The following is a 27,707-nucleotide window of genomic DNA, read 5'->3' as shown; positions in this document are numbered from 1 at the left end:
TGGCCACCCCGGATAGCTAGCTTCTGGGGAGGTATTTTGTGCTGCTGATACAGTATATTGTGCTGCACTATGGTATTTGGTTCTGCTGAGGTGGTATTTTGTGCTGCACTGTGGTATTGCTGACTTGTGTTGGTCCTACCACCTTCTGTCAATTTGGAGCCATCTACAAAATGGGGCCTTCTTATTTTTTTTTTTCCAGGACTAATTTAAATTCCCAGTGCTGTCAGCCAGATATGGTCAACTACTATTTACTATATGTTCCTCAGATCTTGCTGATTGGCTGTTTTTTTAGCTCAGCTCCAAAAGGGCAGAGCTGTGATCTGTGACTAAAGCTTAATGACAAGGCCCACAGGAAGTCTGAAGTAGTCTAAACCCCCCCCTGCCTTCCCCCGTCTTGTGCTTGGTACCATTTCCCTCTTCAAATTGGCTGCGCTGTGTAAGCACAAATTTATCCTAGGCAAGGGCAGTATAATTATAAAATAGAGATTACTAAGAAATCAGTAAGAAAAAGATGAACATCAGGTAACTGTCACTCGAGGCATCTCAATATAGTTCACATACCAAAAAAAGAAATCAATTTATACCTGGCTTTTTGAATGTAATATAAAATGTAGTTTCTGAAACACGGGAGTTACAGTAAAATTGTCTGTTGTAGTCCTGTTCTATAACTTTTGTAAAGTTCAGGGTTCTGAAATTTAGTATCCCATCTTCTGTAGATGTGTAACTAAGAAAAAACAAAATATTATATCAGTTTTTTTTAAAACAAATTAAAGGGGTTCTCCGAAGTTTTAATATTGATGACCTATCTTCAGGATATCCTCATCAATATCAGATCGGCGGGTTTCTGACACCCAGCACCCCTGCCGATAAACTGTATGAAGAGAAGATGTGCGAATGTGGCCTCCTGTCTCCCTTCCTACTCGTCATAGACATAGCAGCAGTGAGCATGAAGGGAAAAGGGAGACGGCATGGGCTTACTGTGTGCACCTTCCCTTCATACAACTGATCGGTGGGGGTGCCGGGTGTTGGACCCCCGCCGATCTGATATCTTGAGGAGAGGTCATCAATATTAAAAGCCCAGAGAACCCCTTTAAAGATTAATAAACAAATAATGAAAAAAAAAACTGAAAGAAATAGTTATCTTTTTGTGCTGTAAGACAATTTACCAATTTTACGAGTTTGTGATATCAAAGTAGCTGAAAGATGGTGGCATGTAGAGATGAGCGAATTTCTTGAAATTCATTTTGCATCTGAAAGTTATTCTTGTCTGAATCGATTCTACACAAATTAAATACGCTCCAATTGACATGATAATTGGTATATTGCCCTTTGAGGTCTCAGATTTTTTTATATCTTTGTTATCAGATTTTTGCTCTTTCTTTCCCCTTCCCCCCTTTTAAGCTCTTGTCCGCGATGACAGCATTAGCAAATAATTTCATTGTTACACTGATATATATATATATAGCTATTGGTAAAGGCATGGTTGACGGTATTAACAAACAGCATGTTTAAAAAAATAGGGGCACATTTATTAACCCCAGAGGTTTTTTGTTTTTTTGCATTTTCGTTTTGCGCTCCCTGCCATCCCACAGCCATAACATTTTTATTTGTCTGTTCACATAGCCATATGAGGGCTTGTTTTTTGCGGGGCAAGTTGTACTTTGTAACGCCACCATTTAATATTGCATATTATGTAGTGGGAAGCGGGAAAAAAAATCCAAATGGAGTGAAATTGCAAAAGAAAAGCAATTAAACCACAGTTTTACGTTTTTTTTTTATTTACGACGTTCTATGTGCGATAAAACTGACTGGTTACTTTTATTCTACAGGTACAAATCTGTAGATACCTTATATGTATAGCTTTTCTTGCATTTTGATAGTGATAAAAAAATTAAAAAGTGGGAAAAAATCATTTTTATTTTTTTGTCGCCATATTTTGACCCCTATAACTTTTTTGTAATTATGTTTAAGGAGCTGTATGGGGGCTTATTGTTTGTGGGGCGATCTGAACTTTTCATTGATACCATTCTGAGGTGTATATGACTTTTTATTGAATTTTTTGTAGAAAATGAAGCGACCAAAAATGGCAAATCGGCCGTATGGGGAATATATTTTTATATTTTTATACTATGGGCGTTTTCGCACATTACGAGACCCATGAATTTTTTTATTTTTTTTGTTCTTTTATTTTTATTTTGGGAAAAGGGGGGTGATTAGAATTTTTATGTTTTTTTTTATTTATTTATTTATTTATTTTATTATAATTTTTTACACTTTTTTATAGTTCCCATAGGGAACTATAACAACCAATCATCTTATTGTTATTATCATAGATTCCAATGCACTTGCATTAGAATCTATGATCATTTTACTAGTTTCCTGTGGAGCCCTATTACAGGCAAGGGCTCCATATGAAATACTATGCAGCAGCCTCCTGTCATTCATAAAGACAGGGGCTGCTGCATATACGCTCCGGCTGCTCTGATCGCCACACATGGGAGCCGGAGCGCAACCGAAAGTGCGCACTTTCGGTTTCAGCGCGCTCAGATGCTGTGGTCAGGATTTACCACGGCATCTGAGGGGTTAAATGTCTGTAATTGTCATTACTGCCGGTTGCGGACATTAGCCACGGGTGTCTGCTAGAAGAAGCAGACGGCCACCCGCGGCTATGGCGCCTGCAGCGGGCAGGAGCAGGCGCCATCTTTAAACACCCGCCCAGCGCCATACATGTATGGCGCTGGGCGTGAAAGGGTTAAGACCGGCATTTTAGACGCCAGTCTTAATGAAGCCCTAAGCTGTGGTGGTCCCGCTGAAGTTATGAAGAGGCGCAAGCCTCTCCATAACTTTGGTGCATCCAATGCCAGTTCTAAATGTAAGACAGCTTCCAATCTGTCTTACATTTAGACCTTTTTCAATGCCTTAAACAGGCATAGAAAATGGTAAATGAGACAGGCCTCCTGGCCCGTATCCTTCCCCACCCCTGCCAAGCCCACATTTTTAGACCTGATGTGAGCGCGGCGAAGTTGCAGATAGTGGCGCAACTAACTGTTGAGCCGCCATCTGCGCCTGAAATACGCCTAATATAGGCATATTTCAGCTTAATAAATGACCCTCATACTGTGCTGTTTCATGTCTTATGCTTTTTCATATTATAAACCTACCAAAAATTGTCATACACACAATAATGTCATAAGAAACAGTGGCTTGTTCTGCAAAAGCATTCAAAAAGTATGTGGTAACAGGGGCAGAATACCTGCCCGTATTTATACACAAATATAAGTGTTAATTGTCAGAAGAAACAGTGGTTTGTTCTGAAGTTGGAAAAGCTCAGAAAAACTTTCCATTTTATTTGGGAGCAGTAGTACAGTGTGGCTGTAGACAGTGTAAGTTGTGTAGAGGTAATAGTGGAAGAAATGATAGTGCCAGCAGTAGCAGCACATAATGACACAGATATGGCAGCAAATAAATGTGTGTGGGGCTGTGTTAGAACGGTAGTAGTAGTGGCGGCTGTGTGGCAGTAATGGTAGTGGCAGTAGGTTTATGGCAGCAGCAGCTATACTGTATAAAACATGATGGTAGGCAGGCAGACAGTGGCAGTGGCATGATGGGGCACCATCAGCCAGGGCAAATCTATTAATTGGCCTCAGATGGAGTGTGGCAGTGGAGCTGCCAGAATGGCATACTGAAGTCAGTAATATGGTGTATCTCACCCAGAGAAATGAGAGCATGAAGTCTGGACAAAAAAGTGTTTTTCCTCTCTGTTCATCAGCTAGACTATAGGTGTAATTATATGAAACACAGAGAGAGAATGCACCAAACGGATATACCACTGGCTATACTGGCAAGTCATAAATGCAGATATTAAAAGCTGAGACTTTCGCCAATATATTCCTGTCAGGAAAATATCGAAGCCCATCATGCACCACGTCACGGTCACTCAGCATGGCAGAGGGTCCTACCACTGCTCTAACTATGGTGTGAACAAGGTCTGAAGGTGATGTAATTCAGCTCATAGCCAAGCTTCCACACAAATGGCCAGCAAGCATACTAGTGCAATGTGAACAAAGCCAGACTGTGAGCCACACCCATATCAGACCATGTGATGGAGGTTAACAGGTGCAAAAGAGTGTTAGAATGCCAGGTAAAGGCACACACACTACATATCAAACAAGACAAAAACACAGAGATATAGTGGCAATTCTGGAGGAGCTGCTCAGCCCCTAACACTGTGGCGTGTTTTTCATTGGGTGAGCAGCCCCACCGCATGTGGCCCGAGGTAATCGACTATCCCCAGAAAAATATGCATATAATGGAGGATGTCGGCGCGGTCCACATGCACCACAAAAGAACCCTACACAAAAATGTAGGAAATAATCATATGAAACACAGAGAGAGAATGCACCAAACGGATATGCCACTGGCTATACTGGCAAGTCATAAATGCAGATATTAAAAGCTGAGACTTTCGCCAATATATTCCTGTCAGGAAAATATCGGAGCCCATCATGCACCATGTCACGGTCACTCAGCATGGCAGAGGGTCCTACCACTGCTCTAACTATGGTGTGAACAAGGTCTGAAGGTGATGTAATTCAGCTCACAGCCAAGCTTCCACACAAACGGCCAGCAAGAATACTAGTGCAATGTGAACAAAGCCAGACTGTGAGCCACACCCATATCAGACCATGTGATGGAGGTTAACAGGTGCAAAAGAGTGTTAGAATGCCAGGTAAAGGCACACACACTACATATCAAACAAGACAAAAACACAGAGATATAGTGGCAATTCTGGAGGAGCTGCTCAGCCCCTAACACTGTGGCGTGTTTTTCATTGGGGGAGCAGCCCCACCGCATGTGGACCGCAGTAATCGACTATCCCCAGCAAAATATGCATACAATGGAGGATGTCGGCGCGGTCCACATGCACCACAAAAGCACCCTACACAAAAATGTAGGAAATAATCATATGAAACACAGAGAGAGAATGCACCAAACGGATATGCCACTGGCTATACTGGCAAGTCATAAATGCAGATATTAAAAGCTGAGACTTTCGCCAATATATTCCTGTCAGGAAAATATCAGAGCCCATCATGCACCACGTCACGGTCACTCAGCATGGCAGAGGGTCCTACCACTGCTCTAACTATGGTGTGAACAAGGTCTGAAGGTGATGTAATTCAGCTCACAGCCAAGCTTCCACACAAACGGCCAGCAAGAATACTAGTGCAATGTGAACAAAGCCAGACTGTGAGCCACACCCATATCAGACCATGTGATGGAGGTTAACAGGTGCAAAAGAGTGTTAGAATGCCAGGTAAAGGCACACACACTACATATCAAACAAGACAAAAACACAGAGATATAGTGGCAATTCTGGAGGAGCTGCTCAGCCCCTAACACTGTGGCGTGTTTTTCATTGGGGGAGCAGCCCCACCGCATGTGGACCGCAGTAATCGACTATCCCCAGCAAAATATGCATACAATGGAGGATGTCGGCGCGGTCCACATGCACCACAAAAGCACCCTACACAAAAATGTAGGAAATAATCATATGAAACACAGAGAGAGAATGCACCAAACGGATATGCCACTGGCTATACTGGCAAGTCATAAATGCAGATATTAAAAGCTGAGACTTTCGCCAATATATTCCTGTCAGGAAAATATCAGAGCCCATCATGCACCACGTCACGGTCACTCAGCATGGCAGAGGGTCCTACCACTGCTCTAACTATGGTGTGAACAAGGTCTGAAGGTGATGTAATTCAGCTCACAGCCAAGCTTCCACACAAACGGCCAGCAAGAATACTAGTGCAATGTGAACAAAGCCAGACTGTGAGCCACACCCATATCAGACCATGTGATGGAGGTTAACAGGTGCAAAAGAGTGTTAGAATGCCAGGTAAAGGCACACACACTACATATCAAACAAGACAAAAACACAGAGATATAGTGGCAATTCTGGAGGAGCTGCTCAGCCCCTAACACTGTGGCGTGTTTTTCATTGGGGGAGCAGCCCCACCGCATGTGGACCGCAGTAATCGACTATCCCCAGCAAAATATGCATACAATGGAGGATGTCGGCGTGGTCCACATGCACCACAAAAGCACCCTACACAAAAATGTAGGAAATAATCATATGAAACACAGAGAGAGAATGCACCAAACGGATATGCCACTGGCTATACTGGCAAGTCATAAATGCAGATATTAAAAGCTGAGACTTTCGCCAATATATTCCTGTCAGGAAAATATCAGAGCCCATCATGCACCATGTCACGGTCACTCAGCATGGCAGAGGGTCCTACCACTGCTCTAACTATGGTGTGAACAAGGTCTGAAGGTGATGTAATTCAGCTCACAGCCAAGCTTCCACACAAACGGCCAGCAAGAATACTAGTGCAATGTGAACAAAGCCAGACTGTGAGCCACACCCATATCAGACCATGTGATGGAGGTTAACAGGTGCAAAAGAGTGTTAGAATGCCAGGTAAAGGCACACACACTACATATCAAACAAGACAAAAACACAGAGATATAGTGGCAATTCTGGAGGAGCTGCTCAGCCCCTAACACTGTGGCGTGTTTTTCATTGGGGGAGCAGCCCCACCGAATGTGGACCGCAGTAATCGACTATCCCCAGCAAAATATGCATACAATGGAGGATGTCGGCGCGGTCCACATGCACCACAAAAGCACCCTGTCAGGAAAATATCGGAGCCCATCATGCACCACGTCACGGTCACTCAGCATGGCAGAGGGTCCTACCACTGCTCTAACTATGGTGTGAACAAGGTCTGAAGGTGATGTAATTCAGCTCACAGCCAAGCTTCCACACAAACGGCCAGCAAGAATACTAGTGCAATGTGAACAAAGCCAGGTGTAATTAACAGCCAGCTGAGGAGCTCAGGTAAGTGTGAGCTGAGCTCTGTCAATGTTGCTCCCAGTCTGGGGAAGAAGTAGGCTGCACCAAGGCCTGTGGGAGTCAAGACCCTATGATCAGGGGCGTAGCTATAGGGGGTGCAGAGGTAGCAGTCGCTACCGGGCCCAGGAGCCTGAGGGGGCCCAAAGACCCTTGTGCCACATAAGACACTGGCATTATAGAAAGTGCATGCTGGTCAATTTACACCTCTGGCTGTAGGGAAGGGGTTAGGTCAAGAATTTAGATTGAGGGGTGCCCTTTCAATGTTTGTCTTTGGCAGCAGGAAGGCTATGTGCTCCCCTGCCCCTTGCCAACAAGCACTAAGGGAAGGGGGGCCCAAGCTGAACTCTTGCACCAGGGCCTATGAGCCTTTAGCTACGCCCCTGCCTCTGATCAAATGTGTGGTATGCACTGTAATTTGTATTTTGGAATGCTGGTCTTGCTAGTAGTAAGTGTGTAGTGTGTGTACTATGTAGTTAGTGGATTTTCTTTGTGTTTGAAAGTACACTGACTTCTGTAAAAGCAATAATAAAGCTAGTTGCGGACAGTTTTCACTCAAATCTATGCTGTTGGAGTGGCTTCTTGAAGTGTGCCAACCATCTAAGCTGAGAAAATGGTGATCCCATAGAGTTAAATGACCCTGTTGTTACACAGAGATATGTTAAAATCCTCATGGATCCATGCCTCGTTCCTTTTGACAGAATGAATAGTCCCTCAGAGCGTTTAGCTTGGGGACTCATGGGGGCACAGGCACCTTATATATAAATATATACAGTACAGACCAAAAGTTTGGACACACCTTCTCATTCAAATAGTTTTCTTTATTTTCATGACTATGAAAATTGTAGATTCACACTGAAGGCATCAAAACTATGAATTAACACATGTGGAATTATATACATAAGAAACAAGTGTGAAACAACTGAAAATATGTCATATTCTAGGTTCTTCAAAGTAGCCACCTTTTGCTTTGATTACTGCTTTGCACACTCTTGGCATTCTCTTGATGAGCTTCAAGAGGTAGTCCCCTAAATTGGTTTTCACTTCACAGGTGTGCCCTGTCAGGTTTAATAAGTGGGATTTCTTGTCTTATAAATGGGGTTGGGACCATCAGTTGCGTTGTGGAGAAGTCAGGTGGATACACAGCTCATAGTCCTACTGAATAGACTGTTAGAATTTGTATTATGGCAAGAAAAAAGCAGCTAAGTAAAGAAAAACGAGTGGCCATCATTACTTTAAGAAATAAAGGTCGGTCAGTCAGCCGAAAAATTGGGAAAACTTTGAAAGTAAGGGCTATTTGACCATGAAGGAGAGTGATGGGGTGCTGCGCCAGATGACCTGGCCTCCACATTCACCGGACCTGAACCCAATCGAGATGGTTTGGGGTGAGCTGGACCGCAGAGTGAAGGCAAAAGGGCCAACAAGTGCTAAGTATCTCTGGGAACTCCTTCAAGACTGTTGGAAGACCATTTCAGGGGACTACCTCTTGAAGCTCATCAAGAGAATGCCAAGAGTGTGCAAAGCAGTAATCAAAGCAAAAGGTGGCTACTTTGAGGAACCTAGAATATGATATATTTTCAGTTGTTTCACACTTGTTTGTTATGTATATAATTCCACATGTGTTAATTCATAGTTTTGATGCCTTCATAGTCATGAAAATAAAGAAAACTCTTTGAATGAGAAGGTGTGTCCAAACTTTTGGTCTGTACTGTATGTATGTGGTGTTTGCCTTTCTCCCCCCCCCCCTTTTTTCCCCGCTCTTCTTGCTGTTCAGAATTACCAGAAATTACGGCTGAAGTGCGAGGTAACTGGTTGGTTCCAGTTTTTGCTGTCAATACTGTGGCACCTGAGGGGTTAACTATCGCGGATCGCAGCTCCCTATCATAGAGGTCGGGTGCCAGCTATGTGATTCTTTTGCCGGCACACGCCTCCTGTATTTGTATTAAACGTTAGTTATCTTCATTGGAGGGGCAGTGTGCCCCTCCCCCAGTATTAAAAAAATTGGTGGCGCAGTGCGCCCCCCCCAACCTCCCCAGTATTAAATCATTGGTGGCGCAGTGCGCCCCCCCATCCCCCCAGTATTAAATCATTGGTGGCAGTGGCCACAGGGTTCCCTCCCCCCCCTCTTCATTGGTGGTGGTAATCGCGGGGCTCTGATCGGTTACCATGGCAGCCAGGGTGCTACTGAAGCCCTGGCTGCCATGGTAAGCTCCCTGCTGCTATGTGCACAGAGCACAGAGCAGCAGGGAGAGTTTGAAGTCCTATTCACCCTAATAGAGCTCTATTAGAGTGAATAGGACAAGGGATCAAAAGATCCCAGGTTCGGGGGGAAGGGAAATAGTTATTAAATAAAAAGTAAAAAAAAAAAAGTTAAAATAAAACACCAAAATATTAAGTATAAATCACCCCCTTTCCCAATTTTACATATAAAATATATAAACAATAAATAAATAAACATATTACATATCGCCACATTCGAAAAGTTTAAACTATTAAAATATAAATAAAATATCTCCTATGCGGTGAACACCGTAATAGAAAAAAAACAAAAAACTGCGTGATTCAACATTTTTTGGTCACCTTGTCCCCCCCACAAAAAAATAGGACTGTTTGATTATGTGCCAGACGTTCAATAAAATGCGGAATGCATGCGGAATGCATTTTTTTGAATGGCATCGAGTATCGCAATACTTTTTTATGGTATCGAAATCGAATCAAAATGTTGATATCGTGACAACCCTAGTTTGAACGCCCACTTCTTATTTTCATCCTGCAGATCTTGCAATGCTTTTGTCTTCCAGCACTGGCAAGAAAAATTACCAGATGGTAGATACTTGCACATTCCATACAGAGCTAACAGCAGCTGAGCATGGCTTATGTCTGGAATGTTTTGAGCCTGTGCCCACAGTATTAATGGCATAACCAGTTTCCAAACTGACCATAGTATAAACAGATTTGGTCCTGGCAGTTTTTTAAAGGTTCTGGACAGTCATTCCCTCTACTCTTTATTGCCGCTGCGCCCACCACCCTCATTCTCTGATGTTACCGCCTCCTCAGCTCCTCGATCCAGCTCCCAGGTCCTGTCCAACACACAGTTATTGTCATCTTAATCCTCCAAGCCACTTTCATCAGACTGTGATATGTCATAGTGGGCTGCTTGGCAACCTCCAATTCCCTGCTCTGTATTTGTCCCAAGTGCCACTGTCATTACCAGTGCCCTTACCGCCACCATCATAGCTACAAGAACCACTGCTACCACCACCAACACAGCTGGGGTCCCCCAACTCCACCTGAACCTCTTCCTCGTGGCAGTCAAACACTGACTGTTCTCACGCAAGTCATCAACAGGGTCACTATCTTGAGTATCTTCCATAGCAAATGGGGTTTTGTTGTCTTTTAGAAAAAAAGGCACTCCACTAGGAGAGGGCAGTGAAGACAGATAATGCAACTGAAAGGCTTCTCTGGGGTTGCAAAGAGGAGGAGCAGGAGGAGTACTGTGACCCCTGGCTCCAATGCACGGTGACAGATTCAGTAGTGACATTACATCATACTGCTGTGATTGAGAGGAGGAAGGAGCCATCTAGTCCATAATCTTATCCTTTTTGTCCTCAATAACAATGTTGCACCTCATCGGAAGCCAAGGAGAACTATGGCCTACTACTGCTGGTCAGATGGCTGTTTCTGCTACTGCTGCTACTACCCACATTCTGACTCTTAGGAGATGAGGCCTGGGTTTTCATTTTTCACTCTTCCATTTTCCCAAAATTTTATTATGAGGCCTAGAAATGAAAAGTCACAGGTTTCCTATAAATGAAAATTGCAGCAAAATGCATCTCGTTTAATAACACGGTTATAAAAATGGCATTATTGCATGTATTGCTTTTGCTTTAACTACCCATTACCTTGCAGTAATATGCAACATGTTCAGCATCATGGTTATAAAGAGCTGAGATGCCCAGTCACAAATGGTAAATTTAAACGGTTTTAGAAGAAAAAAAAAAATCACAATCGCTCATGAACGCTTATGAATATAGTTGAGCGGACACCTGGATGTTCGGGTTCGACGGGTTCGGCCGAATTTCACAAAAAAGTTCGAGTTCGGCACCCGAACTTGACCCCGAACCCAATTGGGACCCGAACTTTGGAGCACTAAAATGGCTCTAAAAAAGTCATGGAAAGGGCTAGAGGGCTGCAAATGGCATCAAAATGTGGTTCTGCAAAAAAAGGGGGTTAGTCAGCACCTCCCAGTGCGCAGGTGCACGCTGCCATGGCAAAGACCTAGAGGAAAAAAAGAGACAATGCAGCAGCACTCTGCAAATCAGACAAAGTACAACAATGCTTACAAAAATTATGGTGCTAATACTACGCTTATTTATAAAAGCGAGATGCTTGGACAATGCATTTTGTACAAAACCATCTAAGCCCGTCTGCCGAACGTCAAGGCGATCTCTGTTAGACGGGTCCTAACACTAAATACTACCTGTTATGCGCCATAATGACCGCCATAAAATTCAGGGAGTGTTGGACCCACATGTATGTTGGATCCACTCTGCCTTTTTCCATTTTTTGTGCCAAAATGGCCTCCATTACAAGGGATGCAGGTACCAACATGCATGCCGAGCCCACTCTATACCCTTCCTGGTGCTAGACAGCTTCCAATGAATGTAGTGAGAGCAGGCTACAGCTTTATACTGAAAATAATTAAAATCAGCCTATGGGGCAGACAGGCTAATCAGGAGTGCACGACTCGCTGGAGTGCCACATCTCCAGCATTGTAAATCTGCAAAAAAAAGGGGGTTAGTCAGCACCTCCCAGTGCGCAGGTGCACGCTGCCATGGCAAAGACCTAGAGGAAAAAAAGAGACAATTCAGCAGCACTCTGCAAATCAGACAAAGTACAACAATGCTTACAAAAATTATGGTGCTAATACTACGCTTATTTATAAAAGAGAGATGCTTGGACAATGCATTTTGTACAAAATGGAGGCCATTTTGGCACAAAAAATGGAAAAAGGCAGAGTGGATCCAACATGCATGTGGGTCCAACACTCCCTGAATTTTATGGCGGTCATTATGGCGCATAACAGGTAGTATTTAGTGTTAGGACCCGTCTAACAGAGATCGCCTTGACGTTCGGCAGACGGGCTTAGATGGTTTTGTACAAAATGCATTGTCCAAGCATCTCGCTTTTATAAATAAGCATAGTATTAGCACCATAATTTTTGTAAGCATTGTTGTACTTTGTCTGATTTGCAGAGTGCTGCTGCATTGTCTCTTTTTTTCCTCTATCAAAATGTGGTTAAGAGCATGGCAAGTGCTCTGCAAACAAATGTGGATAGGGAAATGACATGAAATACATAAAAATTGAAACTAATAATCTTGATCTAGGAGGATGAGGTCCATATGGAGTAGGAGGTTGAGGAGGCGGTAGATGTGGCGGTGTAGGTGGAAGCGGCAGTGGAGGAGGAGGAGGTAGCCAACACTGGTTTTCAGTTTTAATTTTAAAAATTTTTTTGTTTAAATTAGGGTACACCCCAAAACATTGAGGAATATAACCTATGATAACCCCCTCCAGCCGTGCTAAACAAACGTTCAGACAATACACTGGCTGCAGGGCAGGCCAGCACCTAAAAGGCGTAAAGGGCAAGATCAGGCCAGGTGCCCAATTTGGAGACCCAGAAGTTGAAGGGGGCAGACCCATCAGTCAGTACGTGTAGGCGTGTGCACACATACTGCTCCACCATGTCGCACGTCCCCGTGATGTCCACGATCCAATTGGATATTTGATCGAGCAACTTTCGATGTTCTTTTCTGTGCCTACCATGTGGATCACGGTTAGCGGCGAATCAGGGTTCCACGCCAGAGAGGGAGCGTGAGAAAGGGATACCACATCCAAGGGAGGTCAATGTCTGAAATGTGATTGAGAGGAAATGTGGGACAAGTTGTTAAAGCGGAAGGATCGAATGAAAGGAGGTGGCGCGCGCCAATTAAAGACAAATTTTAGAAATTTAAGTCCCTGTCACCTATGCAGAGCAGGAGTTTTTCATTGTCAAAAATGGGTTAATCACACCCACCAATGGAACAGACGATTTTTTAAAATTTTGGGCCCTGTCAACTATGCAGAGCAGGGGTTTATTCACGGCAAAACTGTGTTCATGTCACCCACCAATTGAACAGACGATTTTACAAAAATTAGGTCTCTGTCACCTATGCAGAGCAGGGGTTTGTATACGGCAAAATTGGTAAAATGTCACCTGACAATGTAACAGATGATTTTTTCAAATTTATGTCCCTGTCACCTTTGCAGAGCAGGGGTTTATTCACGGCAAAAATGGTCAAATGTCCCCCAAGAATGTAACAGACGCTTTTGCACCCTGCTCCCTCTTTTGCTGTGCTGGTGCCTCTGTGCGACCACCGCCTCTACCTCCAAACTACACAGGTCACTCGCATGACCTTGATTCCATGTGGGGTCGAGGACCTCATCGTCCTCCACATCATCTTCCACCCAGTCTTCACCCCTGACTTCCTTGTCGATCTGCAGACTGCAGAAAGCCACAGCAGTTGGCACCTGTGTTTTGTCATCATCCGAGACATGCTGCGGTGGTCCTCCCATGTACTCATCCTGAAACATAAGTGGTTGGGCATCAGTGGACTCAATCTCTTCCACTTCTGGGGCAGGGCTATGTGGATGGCCTTGGGAAACCCTGCTAGCAGAGTCATCAAAAAGCAGAAGTGACTGCTCCATGACTTGGGGCTCAGACTGCTTGGCTGATTTGCAAGGGGGTGAGGTGAAGGACTGATGGACATGGGCTTTAGGTGCCAACTCTGATCTTTCAATGGGAGACTGGGTGAGAGAGAATGTGAAGGAACTGGAGGCACTGTCAGACACCTAATCTACTATTGCCTGTACTTGTTCTGGCCTCACCATTCGTAGAGCCGCATTCGGCCCTACCAAATAACGCTGAAGGTTCTGTCGTCTATTCTCACCTGAGGAAGGTGTTTCACTTGTGCGTGTAGCTGGCACAGATCGACCACGTCCTCTCCCTGCAACAGGAGCTGCACCAGCAGCACCACACCGGGGCCACGTCCCTTATTTGACACTCTCCTCATTCTTTGCGTTCACCCACCAAACTAACAGATGGTTTATGTCAGGCAAAAAATGTAACTGCCAATTGTCAACATTTAAGTTCACTGAGAGTAAGGCAGTGCCGGTGTCATAAAGAGGAAAGATTTCTTGAGGTCACACTACACTACAATTTTACACAATTACTTAACGGTCACAAAAATGTTTAATTTGTCAACCAACAATGTTACTGCAGTATTGACTGGTTGTATTTCACTGTGACAAATTCAGCAAAGGCCGCAAATTTAGTATCTTGCCCAAAATGGGTGTTTTTTTAATAACAGAATATAACAGCAGTATCTAACGCTTGTATTTCACTGTGACAAGTGCAGCAAAGGCCGCAAATTTATTATCTTGCCCAAAACGGGTGTTTTTTTAATAACAGAATATAACAGCAGTATCTAACGCTTGTATTTCACTGTGACAAACGCAGCAAAGGCCCCAGATGTAGGGTCTTGCCAAAAATGGGTGTTTTTTTAATACCAGAATATTAGTGCAGTATTTCAAGCTTGTATTTCACTGTGACAAATGCAGCAAAGGCCCCAGATGTAGGGTCTTGCCAAAAATGGGTGTTTTTTTAAACCCAGAATATTATTGCAGTATTTGAAGCTTGTATTTCACTGTGACAAACGCAGCAAAGGCCCCAGATGTAGGGTCTTGCCAAAAATGGGTGTTTTTTTAAACCCAGAATATTAGTGCAGTATTTCAAGCTTGTATTTCACTGTGACAAATGCAGCAAAGGCCCCAGATGTAGGGTCTTGCCAAAAATGGGTGTTTTTTTTAAACCCAGAATAAGCTTGTATTTCACTGTGACAAATGCAGCAAAGGCCCCAGATGTAGGGTATTGCCAAAAATTGGTGTTTTTTTAAACCCAGAATATTATTGCAGTATTTCAAGCTTGTATTTCACTGTGACAAATACAGCAAAGGCCCCAGATGTAGGGTATTGCCAAAAATTGGTGTTTTTTTAAACCCAGAATATTATTGCAGTATTTCAAGCTTGTATTTCACTGTGACAAATGCAGCAAAGGCCCCAGATGTAGGGTCTTGCCAGAAATTGGTGTTTTTTTAATACCAGAATATAACAGCGGTAAAAAAAATGGTGCACTGTACCCACAAAACAAAATAGTTGTAGATCGCTGAGTTAACAAGCACTTCTGATAAAAGATTCTTTCCTATTCTCTCCCTCACAGCAACAGCATCCTATCACTACACTAATATGAGCAGAGTGATGTGCAGCGCTACGTGACTCCAGCTTATATAGAGGCTGGGTCACATGCTGCACTGGCCAATCACATCCATGCCATTAGTAGGCATGGCTGTGATGGCTTCTAAGGGCACACGAGTTAAACGCTTGTTAATTGGCTGCAGCCTTTCCAAAAGCGCCATTAACTCGCAGAACACCAAACCCGAAAATCCTAAAGTTCGCTCAACCCTACTTATGAACTATAGAAGCTTAAAAGTTTTTTTTTTTTTTTAAAGAAAGCCTGTTCATATCCAGAAAAGAATGAGCCTCTTTTTCCTGCAGGGCTTTGTAATAGAGAACTAGCAGCTGTATTAAACATACAACTGGGTGTCCAACCACTCACTCATTCAAAGCTCTCCTTGATATCTAATTTCCTAAAATCTACCAAATTATGTTTCCATATTCTCTCCCTAAAGTATCCTTAGTATAGCTAGATTACTGGCTTGCGCCTGCAATTGCTTTTTGTCAGACACTGCCACAATACATCCCTCCAGGTCACAAGCCAATGGCTCCGCTGATATCGTGCGTGCAGCTATAGAGTCTAACCAGTACTATGGGAGCCATAGCGCGGCCGTCAAGCCTGGCTCATTAAATGGACACACGGTATTAGTGGCGTACAGCTACCATTAGTTCAGACCTTGTCCAGTAACTCCTGATGAAATACCGGGTTCATCCTGGTTATTAAAACGCGTTGAGCGGTGGGCCTATACGGGTCTCTTGTTAATACATTTTATTAGCCTAATAGCGAGCATAGCTTGACATACGGACACCTATATTTAGGGCTGGGCTTGTCAAAAGAATATTAAGCCCTGATCCCAAGGGTCTGGGTCCAGGGTCCAGGGTCCAGGACTGTAGGCAGCAGCTGATCCATCATACTGCTGATATTAGTCCTCAATTGTATGCTAGTAGTACCTTGCCATTTGGTCTACAATTGCATACCCTGGCAACTCTGTTTATCCATCCAGCATTTGTATTAGCCTATGCCTGAGCATTTTAGGCAAATGTCAATTGGGCATTGGTGTTTGGACTAGTATTGCGAAGAGTGGCATTTAAATATATAACCGCTCAGCAATTTAGACTACAGTACACTAATTGCATACTACCCCCAGGTCTTTTGCAATAGTTTGCACATCAATTATCAGCTGAGTCCTTATCCACTATCAGGACTCAGCTTTATAGGCTTGTGCTGTTTGGGGTGGCAACCAATAGGTATCAAGGTCATTAATTATATTTTTTCCTGACCTGGTCCTGGTTGACCCAACTCCTTGCCTGAATAGTCATTAAATGGATTTTTAATAACTACTAATAAAGGGATTATAAGCGATTTTCTCTCAGGCAGTTAACTCTTCTTATATTACAAATTGCAATATTCAGTATTGATTCTTTAGTAAACTTTTTTTGAGTATTGAAAAGACCCTGATTACCCTACTAGTGCCCACTAAGGCCTCTTTCACACGGGCGAGTATTCCGCGCGGATGCTGTGACAAACTGCCATTTGCCACTGGGCATTGTAGAAAACTTATGGCTAGCCTCCTGCCCTACAACTATGGCCCCGGGACATATTACCCTTCAAGAACAGTGTAACAGAACTATGCCGCATGTCTGGACTGTTAATAGGACCGAACGCGGTCAGCGGTGTATACTAAAGAATCTATGGAACTGTTTTGGGCAGGAAATTGTGCTTGCGGTCGGTCATAAAGGACTTCCACTTAACTTTTGATCCGCTGGAGGGATTTGTGTGATTTTTGGAAGTGTTTCTGTTTGATGTATGCTGAGTTTAAATATGTAATTTTTATGGAGATGGAATGTATGGTTTTAAAGTTACAGTGTATGTTTAAAAACTGTATTTTTACTGTCTGTGATAGTTATGTTAATCCATAATTATATCACAGACAGAAGGGAGGATTTTGTGTATTTGGGTGGTAATTCCTGCCCTGTTGTTCCCACATGTGTATTGGTGATTTCCCTTTGTCCTGAGAGATAATTGAATTGCTCTTCGGGTGTCTCCAGGGCAAAGAGGAGGAAACCATGATGCATTGTGGGGACCTGCATAAATACGTGCGGGTAGCCCTCAATAAACAGTTGAGTTCAGTTCAGTTCATGTTTTTCTAACCCTTCAAAACGCAGCCTTGTCTCGTTATTGGAGGGAATTGCTGTATCACGCTGGGGATTGCTATGCTCTGCATATTCCGTGGAGGAGAGATCTTTCCCACACGGTCCTGAATGCTGGAGGTTCATTCAGGGTGGAAGGAAGACGGCGCGGCTCCAGTTAAGCTACGGCGGTTGTGGAGTCTGCGGTGGTTGTGGTGTCCAGTGCGGTGCTTGTGGTCCTCGGCGCAAGCTAGGAAGCGTCCATTAACGGAAGCGGATCCGTTACATTGGTGGCAAGCAGTGGGATGGCTTCCCTAGTGCAAGGAGCAGCATCCTGGGAACACCAAGCAGAGCTGGAATATTGGTATACTCACGTACGGTTTGACGCTATGCTGAAGAGGCGGTTGGCTATCTATGGGCCCCACCTAACAGAGGAACTTGTACCGAAAGTGAGGAGAGAACTGGCGGAGTATCTGCAGCAGGAAGCAGAATATCGGGCAGAGATAGCGAAGTATTCCGTCCCTGCGCCACAGCAAAAACGTGAGTTACAGGGGGCCGAAGGTGTCGTCCTTCCCCCCCAGCGGCAGTGTGTACCCCAGGGGGCCGAAGGTGGTGTCCTTCCCCCCCAGCGGCAGTGTGTACCACAGGGAGCCGAAGGTGTCGTCCTTCCCCCCCAGCGGCAGTGTGTACCCCAGGGGGCCGAAGGTGTCGTCCTTCCCCCCAGCGACAGTGTGAACCCCAAGGAGCTGAAGGTGTCGTCCTACCTCCCCAGCGGCAGGGTGTGTTACAGGGAGCTGAAGGTGCCCTCCTTCCTCCCCAGCGGCAGTGTGTACCCCAGGGGGCCGAAGGTGTCGTCCTTCCCCCCCAGCGGCAGTGTGAACCCCAGGGAGCTGAAGGTGTCATCCTTCCCCCCCAACGGCAGTGTGTACCCCAGGGGGCCGAAGGTGTCGTCCTTCCCCCCCAGCGGCAGTGTGAACCCCAGGGAGCTGAAGGTGTCGTCCTTCCCCCCCAGCGGCAGTGTGTACCCCAGGGGGCCGAAGGTGTCGTCCTTCCCCCCCAGCGGCAGTGTGAACCCCAGGGAGCTGAAGGTGTCGTCCTTCCTCCCCAGCGGCAGTGGGTGTTACAGGGAGCTGAAGGTGCCCTCCTTCCTCCCCAGCGGCAGTGTGTACCCCAGGGGGCCGAAGGTGTCGTCCTACCTGCCCAGCGGCAGCCTGTGTTTCAGGGAGAGGAGCGCAGCACCCTCTCTCCCCAGCGGCAGCTTACCCTAAAGGGGAGACACCAATCGCCCAGACGGCGCAGATGGGACCGTGGTCTCTGCGCCTGACCTACCGGGATGCTGGACAGCCTGTCCAGATCCCCCACTACCCTCACCAGGACAACAGGAGGAGGGGGTAAGTACAAATTCCCCTCCCCAGTTAACTCCTAACGTGGCCTCAGGGTTAACAGAGTCGATGTTAACCCCTACTGACTCCCATGTTCCTCTGGCTACTGAGCCGGACTATGGTCTCAGCACCCCAGCAGAAGAGCTGGCAGCTGGGCAGAGTGCAGTCGGCCTCTGCCCTCCCTCAAGTCCCCACAGCATGTTGCCCCATCACCACAGCAAAATACCCAGGTGCAGTAACTGTTTCTTGTGGGTGGGTCACCCTTGTACCTGTTTCTTGTGGGTGGGCTACTCGGGCATTTGGTTACTGTGGGTTGGTGGATCGACTAACGGAGGCACTGACCGACAGAAGGTCAGGTGCCAGGTTAGTCTTCCCCCCAAAGGGGAGATGTGTGACAAACTGCCAAGGGTCTGGGTCCAGGATCCAGGACTGTAGGCAGCAGCTGATCCATCATGCTGCTATTAGTCCTCAATTGTATGCTAGTAGTACCTTGCCATTTGGTCTACAATTGCATACCCTGGCAACTCTGTTTATCCATCCAGCATTTGTATTAGCCTATGCCGGAGCATTTTAGGCAAATGTCAATTGGGCATTGGTGTTTGGACTAGTATTGCGAAGAGTGGCATTTAAATATATAACCGCTCAGCAATTTAGACTACAGTACACTAATTGCATACTACCCCCAGGTCTTTTGCAATAGTTTGCACATCAATTATCAGCTGAGTCCTTATCCACTATCAGGACTCAGCTTTATAGGCTTGTGCTGTTTGGGGTGGCAACCAATAGGTATCAAGGTCATTAATTATATTTTTTCCTGACCTGGTCCTGGTTGACCGAACTCCTTGCCTGAATAGTCATTAAATGGATTTTTAATAACTACTAATAAAGGGATTATAAGCGATTTTCTCTCAGGCAGTTAACTCTTCTTATATTGCAAATTGCAATATTCAGTATTGATTCTTTAGTAAACTTTTTTTGAGTATTGAAAAGACCCTGATTACCCTACTAGTGCCCACTAAGGCCTCTTTCACACGGGCGAGTATTCCGCGCGGATGCTGTGACAAACTGCCATTTGCCACTGGGCATTGTAGAAAACTTATGGCTAGCCTCCTGCCCTACGACTATGGCCACGGGACATATTACCCTTCAAGAACAGTGTAACAGAACTATGCCGCATGTCTGGACTGTTAATAGGACCGAACGCGGTCAGCGGTGTATACTAAAGAATCTATGGAACTGTTTTGGGCAGGAAATTGTGCTTGCGGTCGGTCATAAAGGACTTCCACTTAACTTTTGATCCGCTGGAGGGATTTGTGTGATTTTTGGAAGTGTTTCTGTTTGATGTATGCTGAGTTTAAATATGTAATTTTTATGGAGATGGAATGTATGGTTTTAAAGTTACAGTGTATGTTTAAAAACTGTATTTTTACTGTCTGTGATAGTTATGTTAATTAGAGTTGAGCGAACACCTGGATGTTCGGGTTCGAGAAGTTCGGCCGAACTTCCCGGAAATGTTCGGGTTCGGGATCCGAACCCGACCCGAACTTCGTCCCGAACCCGAACCTCATTGAAGTCAATGGGGACCCGAACTTTTCGGCACTAAAAAGGCTGTAAAACAGCCCAGGAAAGAGCTAGAGGGCTGCAAAATGCAGTAACATGTAGGTAAATCCCCTGCAAACAAATGTGGATAGGGAAATGAATAAAAATAAAAATAAAATAAATAAAAATTAACCAATATCAATTGGACAGAGGTCCCATAGCAGAGAATCTGGCTTCACGTCACCCACCACTGTAACAGTCCATTGTCATATATTTAGGCCCCAGCACCCAGGTAGAGGAGAGAGGTCCCGTAACAGAGAATCTGGCTTCATGTCAGCAGAGAATCAGTCTGCATGTCCTAGCAGAGAATCATGCTTTACGTCACCCAACACTGGAACAGTCCATTGTCAGATATTTAGGCCCAGGCACCCAGGCAGAGGAGAGAGGTCCCGTAACAGAGAATTTGGCTTCATGTCAGCAGAGAATCAGGCTTCATGTCATAGCAGAGAATCATGCTTTACGTCACCCACCACTGGAACAGTCCATTGTCAGATATTTAGGCCCAGGCACCCAGGCAGAGGAGAGAGGTCCCGTAACAGAGAATCTGGCTTCATGTCAGCAGAGAATCAGTCTGCATGTCCTAGCAGAGAATCATGCTTTACGTCACCCAACACTGGAACAGTCCATTGTCAGATATTTAGGCCCAGGCACCCAGGCAGAGGAGAGAGGTCCCGTAACAGAGAATTTGGCTCAATGTCAGCAGAGAATCAGTCTGCATGTCCTAGCAGAGAATCATGCTTTACGTCACCCAACACTGGAACAGTCCATTGTCAGATATTTAGGCCCAGGCACCCAGGCAGAGGAGAGAGGTCCCGTAACAGAGAATCTGGCTTCATGTCAGCAGAGAATCAGTCTGCATGTCATAGCAGAGAATCATGCTTTACGTCACCCAACACTGGAACAGTCCATTGTCAGATATTTAGGCCCAGGCACCCAGGCAGAGGAGAGAGGTCCCGTAACAGAGAATCTGGCTTCATGTCAGCAGAGAATTAGTCTGCATGTCATAGCAGAGAATCAGGCTTTACGTCACCCAACACTGGAACAGTCCATTGTCAGATATTTAGGCCCAGGCACCCAGGCAGAGGAGAGAGGTCCCGTAACAGAGAATCTGGCTTTATGTCAGCAGAGAATCAGTCTTCATGTCATAGCAGAGAATCAGGCTTCACGTCACCCACCACTGGAACAGGCCACTGTCAGATATTTTTAGGCCCCGGCACCCAGGCAGAGGAGAGAGGTCCCATAACAGAGATTCAGACTTCATGTCAGCAGAGAATCAGTCTTCATGTCATAGCAGAGAATCAGGCTTCACGTCACCCACCACTGGAACAGGCCACTGTCAGATATTTTTAGGCCCCGGCACCCAGGCAGAGGAGAGAGGTCCCATAACAGAGATTCAGACTTCATGTCAGCAGAGAATCAGTCTTCATGTCATAGCAGAGAATCAGGCTTCACGTCACCCACCACTGGAACAGGCCACTGTCAGATATTTTTAGGCCCCGGCACCCAGGCAGAGGAGAGAGGTCCCATAACAGAGATTCAGGCTTCATGTCAGCAGAGAATCAGTCTTCATGTCATAGCAGAGAATCAGGCTTCACGTCACCCACCACTGGAACAGGCCACTGTCAGATATTTTTAGGCCCCGGCACCCAGGCAGAGGAGAGAGGTCCCATAACAGAGATTCAGGCTTCATGTCAGCAGAGAATCAGTCTTCATGTCATAGCAGAGAATCAGGCTTCACGTCACCCACCACTGGAACAGGCCACTGTCACATATTTAGGCCCAGGCACCCAGGCAGAGGAGAGAGGTCCCATAACAGAGATTCAGGCTTCATGTCAGCAGAGAATCAGTCTTCATGTCATAGCAGAGAATCAGGCTTCACCTCACCCACCACTGGAACAGGCCACTGTCACATATTTAGGCCCAGGCACCCAGGCAGAGGAGAGAGGTCCCATAACAGAGATTCAGGCTTCATGTCAGCAGAGAATCAGTCTTCATGTCATAGCAGAGAATCAGGCTTCATGTCACCCACCACTGGAACAGGCCACTGTCAGATATTTTTAGGCCCCGGCACCCAGACAGAGGAGAGGTTCATTCAACTTTGGGTTGCCCCGCAATATAATGGTAAAATGAAAATAAAAATAGGATTGAATGAGGAAGTGCCCTGGAGTACAATAATATATTGTTAAGGGGAGGTAGTTAATGTCTAATCTGCACAAGGGAAGGACAGGTCCTGTGGGATCCATGCCTGGTTCATTTTTATGAACGTCAGCTTGTCCACATTGGCTGTAGACAGGCGGCTGCGTTTGTCTGTAATGACGCCCCCTGCCGTGCTGAATACACGTTCAGACAAAACGCTGGCCGCCGGGCAGGCCAGCACCTCCAAGGCATAAAAGGCTAGCTCTGGCCACGTGGACAATTTGGAGACAAAGAAGTTGAATGGGGCCGAACCATCAGTCAGTACGTGGAGGGGTGTGCACAGGTACTGTTCCACCATGTTATTGAAATGTTGCCTCCTGCTAACACGTTCCGTATCAGGTGGTGGTGCAGTTAGCTGTGGCGTGGTGACAAAACTTTTCCACATCTCTGCCATGCTAACCCTGCCCTCAGAGGAGCTGGCCTTGACACAGCTGTGTTGGCGACCTCTTGCTCCTCCTCTGCCTTTGCCTTGGGCTTCCACTGGTTCCCCTGTGACATTTGGGAATGCTCTCAGTAGCGCGTCTACCAACGTGCGCTTGTACTCGCGCATCTTACTATCACGCTCCAGTGCATGAAGTAAGGTGGGCACATTGTCTTTGTACCGTGGATCCAGCAGGGTGGCAACCCAGTAGTCCGCACACGTTAAAATGTGGGCAACTCTGCTGTCGTTGCGCAGGCACTGCAGCATGTAGTCGCTCATGTGTGCCAGGCTGCCCAGAGGTAAGGACAAGCTGTCCTCTGTGGGAGGCGTATCGTCATCGTCCTGCGTTTCCCCCCAGCCACGCACCAGTGATGGGCCCGAGCTGCGTTGGGTGCCAGCCCGCTGTGAACCTGCTTCATCCTCATCCTCCTCCACCTCCTCCTCATCCTCGTCCTCCTCGTCCTCCAGTAGTGGGCCCTGTCTGGCCACATTTGTACCTGGCCTCTGGTGTTGCAAAAAACCTCCCTCTGAGTCACTTCGAAGAGACTGGCCTGAAAGTGCTAAAAATGACCCCTCTTCCTCCTCCTCCTCCTGGGCCACCTTCTTTTCCATCATCGCCCTAAGTGTTTTCTCAAGGAGAGTGGTATTGTAACGCTGATAACGGTGTCATCGCCACTGGCCATGTTGGTGGAGTACTCGAAACAGCGCAACAGGGCACACAGGTCTCGCATGGAGGCCCAGTCATTGGTGTGGAGTGGTGCTGTTCCGCAGTGCGACTGACCCGTGCGTGGTGCAGCTGAAACTCCACTATGGCCTGCTGCTGCTCACACAGTCTGTCCAGCATGTGCAAGGTGGAGTTCCACCTGGTGGGCACGTCGCATATGAGGCGGTGAGCGCGAAGGCCGAAGTTACGCTGTAGCGCAGACAGGCGAGCAGCGGCAGGATGTGAACGCCGGAAGCGCGAACAGACGGCCCGCACTTTATGCAGCAGCTCTGACATGTCGGGGTAGTTGTGAATGAACTTCTGCACCACCAAATTCAGCACATGCGCCAGGCAGGGGATGTGCGTCAAACCGGCTAGTCCCAGAGCTGCAACGAGATTTAGCCCATTATCGCACACCACCAGGCCGGGCTTGAGGCTCACCGGCAGCAACCACTCGTCGGTCTGTTGTTCTATACCCCCCACAACTCCTGTGCGGTGTGGGGCCTGTCCCCCAAACATATGAGTTTCAGAACGGCCTGCTGACGTTTACCCCGGGCTGTGCTGAAGTTGGTGGTGAAGGTGTGTGGCTGACTGGATGAGCAGGTGGAAGAAGAGGAGGAGGAAGCTGAGTAGGAGGAGGAGGAGACAGAAGGCAAAGAATGTTGCCCTGCGATCCTTGGCGGCGGAAGGACGTGCGCCAAATAGCTCTCCGCCTGGGGCCCAGCCGCCACTACATTTACCCAGTGTGCAGTTAGGGAGATAAAGCGTCCCTGGCCATGCTTACTGGTCCACGTATCTGTGGTTAGGTGGACCTTGCCACAGATGGCGTTGCGCAGTGCACACTTGATTTTATCGGATACTTGGTTGTGCAGGGAAGGCACGGCTCTCTTGGAGAAGTAGTGGTGGCTGGGAACAACATACTGTGGGACAGCAAGCGACATGAGCTGTTTGAAGCTGTCTGTGTCCACCAGCCTAAATGACAGCATTTCATAGGCCAGTAGTTTAGAAATGCTGGCATTCAGGGCCAGGGATCGAGGGTGGCTAGGTGGGAATTTACTCTTTCTCTCAAATGTTTGTGAGATGGAGAGCTGAACGCTGCCGTGTGACATGGTTGAGATGCTTGGTGACGCAGGTGGTGATGTTGGTGGTACATCTCATGTTTGCTGGGCGGCAGGTGCCAACGTTCTTCCAGAGGCGGAGGAAGAGGCCGAGGCGGCGGCAGCAGCAGAAGAGGCCGAGGCGGCAGCAGCAGAAGAGGTAGCAGGGGGAGCCTGAGTGACTTCCTTGTTTTTAAGGTGTTTACTCCACTGCAGTTCATGCTTTGCATGCAGGTGCCTGGTCATGCAGGTTGTGCTAAGGTTCAGAACGTTAATGCCTCGCTTCAGGCTCTGGTGGCACAGCGTGCAAACCACTCGGGTCTTGTCGTCAGCACATTGTTTGAAGAAGTGCCATGCCAGGGAACTCCTTGAAGCTGCCTTTGGGGTGCTCGGTCCCAGATGGCAGCGGTCAGTAGCAGGCGGAGTCTCTTGGCGGCGGGTGTTCTGCTTTTGCCCACTGCTCCCTCTTTGTCTTTTGCTACGCTGTTGGCTCGGTCTCACCACTGCCTCTTTCTCCGAACTGTGAAAGTCAGTGGCACGACCTTCATTCCATGTGGGGTCTAGGGTCTCATCGTCCCCTGAATCGTCTTCCACCCAGTCTTGATCCCTGACCTCCTGTTCAGTCTGCACACTGCAGAAAGACGCAGCAGTTGGCACCTGTGTTTCGTCATCATCAGAGACGAGCTGAGGTGGTATTCCCATGTCCTCATCATCAGAAAACATAAGTGGTTGTGCGTTAGTGCATTCTATCTCTTCCACCCCTGGGGAAGGGCTAGGTGGATGCCCTTGGGAAACCCTGCCAGCAGAGTCTTCAAACAGCATAAGAGACTGCTGCATAACTTGAGGCTCAGACAGTTTCCCTGATATGCATGGGGGTGATGTGACAGACTGATGGGCTTGGTTTTCATGCGCCATCTGTGCGCTTTCTGCAGAAGACTGGGTGGGAGATAATGTGAACGTGCTGGATCCACTGTCGGCCACCTAATTGACTAATGCCTGTATCTGCTCAGGCCTTACCATCTTTAGAACGGCATTGGGCCCCACCAAATATCCCTGTAAATTCTGGCGGCTACTGAGACCTGAGGTAGTTGGTACACTAGGACGTGTGGCTGTGGCAGAACGGCCACGTCCTCTTCCAGCACCAGAGGGTCCACTAACACCACCACGACCATGTCCGCGTCCGCGTCCCTTACTAGATGTTTTCCTCATTGTTACCGTTCACCACAATAAGAAAAATATTATTCGGGCCAATGTATTGAATTAAAATTCAGGCCTTTTTTTACAGACACCTAACACTAAGTCTATCTGGCTATCTATTTAGGTACCGTATTACACTAATAAACGCACACCAGTAATGACAGATTTAGCTGAATATAAATTTGAGGCCTATTATTTAGGCGCTGGGTGACAGGTATACGTTTACGGACAGAATTAGACTTGGATCTGCACTGTAGCATGTGTGTGAAGTTCTTGAGAATTACCCTATCAGCACCTTGAATCTAATATACCCTTTTAGGGATAGATTTAAAGTAGGCCTGATACAGCAGAAACCACTAATTTTGAGAATTGCAAATTTGGGAATTATTTTTCAACCCAGAACAAAAACTGTGCTTTGACGGTCACTAAAAATAACTTGACCAGCTAAAACAGTACAGATTTGGATGAATATAAATGTGAAGCCTATTTTTTAGGCGCTGGGTGACAGGTATACGTTTAATCACAGAATTAGACTTGGATCTGCACTGTAGCGTGTGTGTGAAGTTCTTGAGAATTACCCTATCAGCACCTTGAATCTAATATACCCTTTTAGGGATAGATTTAAAGTTGGCCTGATACAGCAGAAACCACTAATTTTGAGAATTGCAAATTTGGGAATTTTTTTTCAACCCAGAACAAAAACTGTGCTTTGACGGTCACTAAAAATAACTTGACCAGCTAAAACAGTACAGATTGGGATGAATATAAATGTGAGGCCTATTTTTTAGGCGCTGGGTGACAGGTATACGTTTAATCACAGAATTAGACTTGGATCTGCACTGTAGCGTGTGTGTGAAGTTCTTGAGAATTACCCTATCAGCACCTTGAATCTAATATACCCTTTTAGGGATAGATTTAAAGTAGGCCTGATACAGCAGAAACCACTAATTTTGAGAATTGCAAATTTGGGAATTGTTTTTCAACCCAGAACAAAAACTGTGCTTTGACGGTCACTAAAAATAACTTGACCAGCTAAAGCAGTAATGACAGATTTGGATTAATATAAATGTGAGGCCTATTTTTTAGGAGCTAGGTGACAGGCTCAACTTGCCCCTGATGTAGTATATGGCCAAAAAATAACCACACTATTGATGGTTAAATGCACTTTGTGACAGGCTCAACTTGCCCCTGATGTAGTATATGGCCAAAAAATAACCACACTATTGATGGTTAAATGCACTTGATGAAAGCTTGACCCTGATGTAGGATATAGCAAAAAATAACAACACTATTGATGGTTAAATGCACTTGGGTGACAAGGTCAGCTTGCCCCTGATGTAGTATATGGCCAAAAAATAACCACACTATTGATGGTTAAATGCACTTGATGAAAGCTTGACCCTGATGTAGGATATAGCAAAAAATAACCACACTATTGATGGTTAAATGTACTTGGTGGCAGCTTGTGCTGGCGCACAAGCAAGCCGCAAAATGGCCGCCGATCACCCCAGAAAAAAGTGACTGAAAAACGCTCTGGGCACCCTAAAAACACTGAGCAATTGAATAGCAGCAGTTCAATGATCCACAGCTGTAGATCGATCACTGAATGAAGTCTTTTGGAGGAGTTAATCTGCCTAATCTCGCCCTAACGTTGCAGCAGCAACCTCTCCCTATGCTTGAATCAGCAGAGTGACGTGCAGCGCTACGTGAGCCAAGCTTATATAGAGGC

At 46.1% G+C, this 27,707-nt stretch overlaps 1 protein-coding gene across 4 annotated transcripts in view; it reads right to left on the bottom strand.

Annotated features, from left to right (window-relative positions):
• The window catches only part of LOC120995680 (interleukin-1 receptor type 1-like), an 88,546-nt gene that overhangs the window by 10,634 nt on the left and 50,205 nt on the right, over nucleotides 1-27,707 (bottom strand). For all 4 annotated transcript variants that reach the window (XM_040425036.1, XM_040425035.1, XM_040425033.1 and 1 more), the window contains one exon: nucleotides 585-724. In XM_040425036.1, the coding sequence (XP_040280970.1) occupies nucleotides 585-724 (140 nt within the window). The remainder of the gene's footprint in view (nucleotides 1-584; nucleotides 725-27,707) is intronic.

This window comes from Bufo bufo, chromosome 3 (genome assembly GCF_905171765.1).
Source record: "Bufo bufo chromosome 3, aBufBuf1.1, whole genome shotgun sequence".
Taxonomy (NCBI): domain Eukaryota; kingdom Metazoa; phylum Chordata; class Amphibia; order Anura; family Bufonidae; genus Bufo; species Bufo bufo.
Note: the sequence above shows the minus strand (reverse complement) of the source record. Positions and strands in the feature narration are given on the sequence as shown.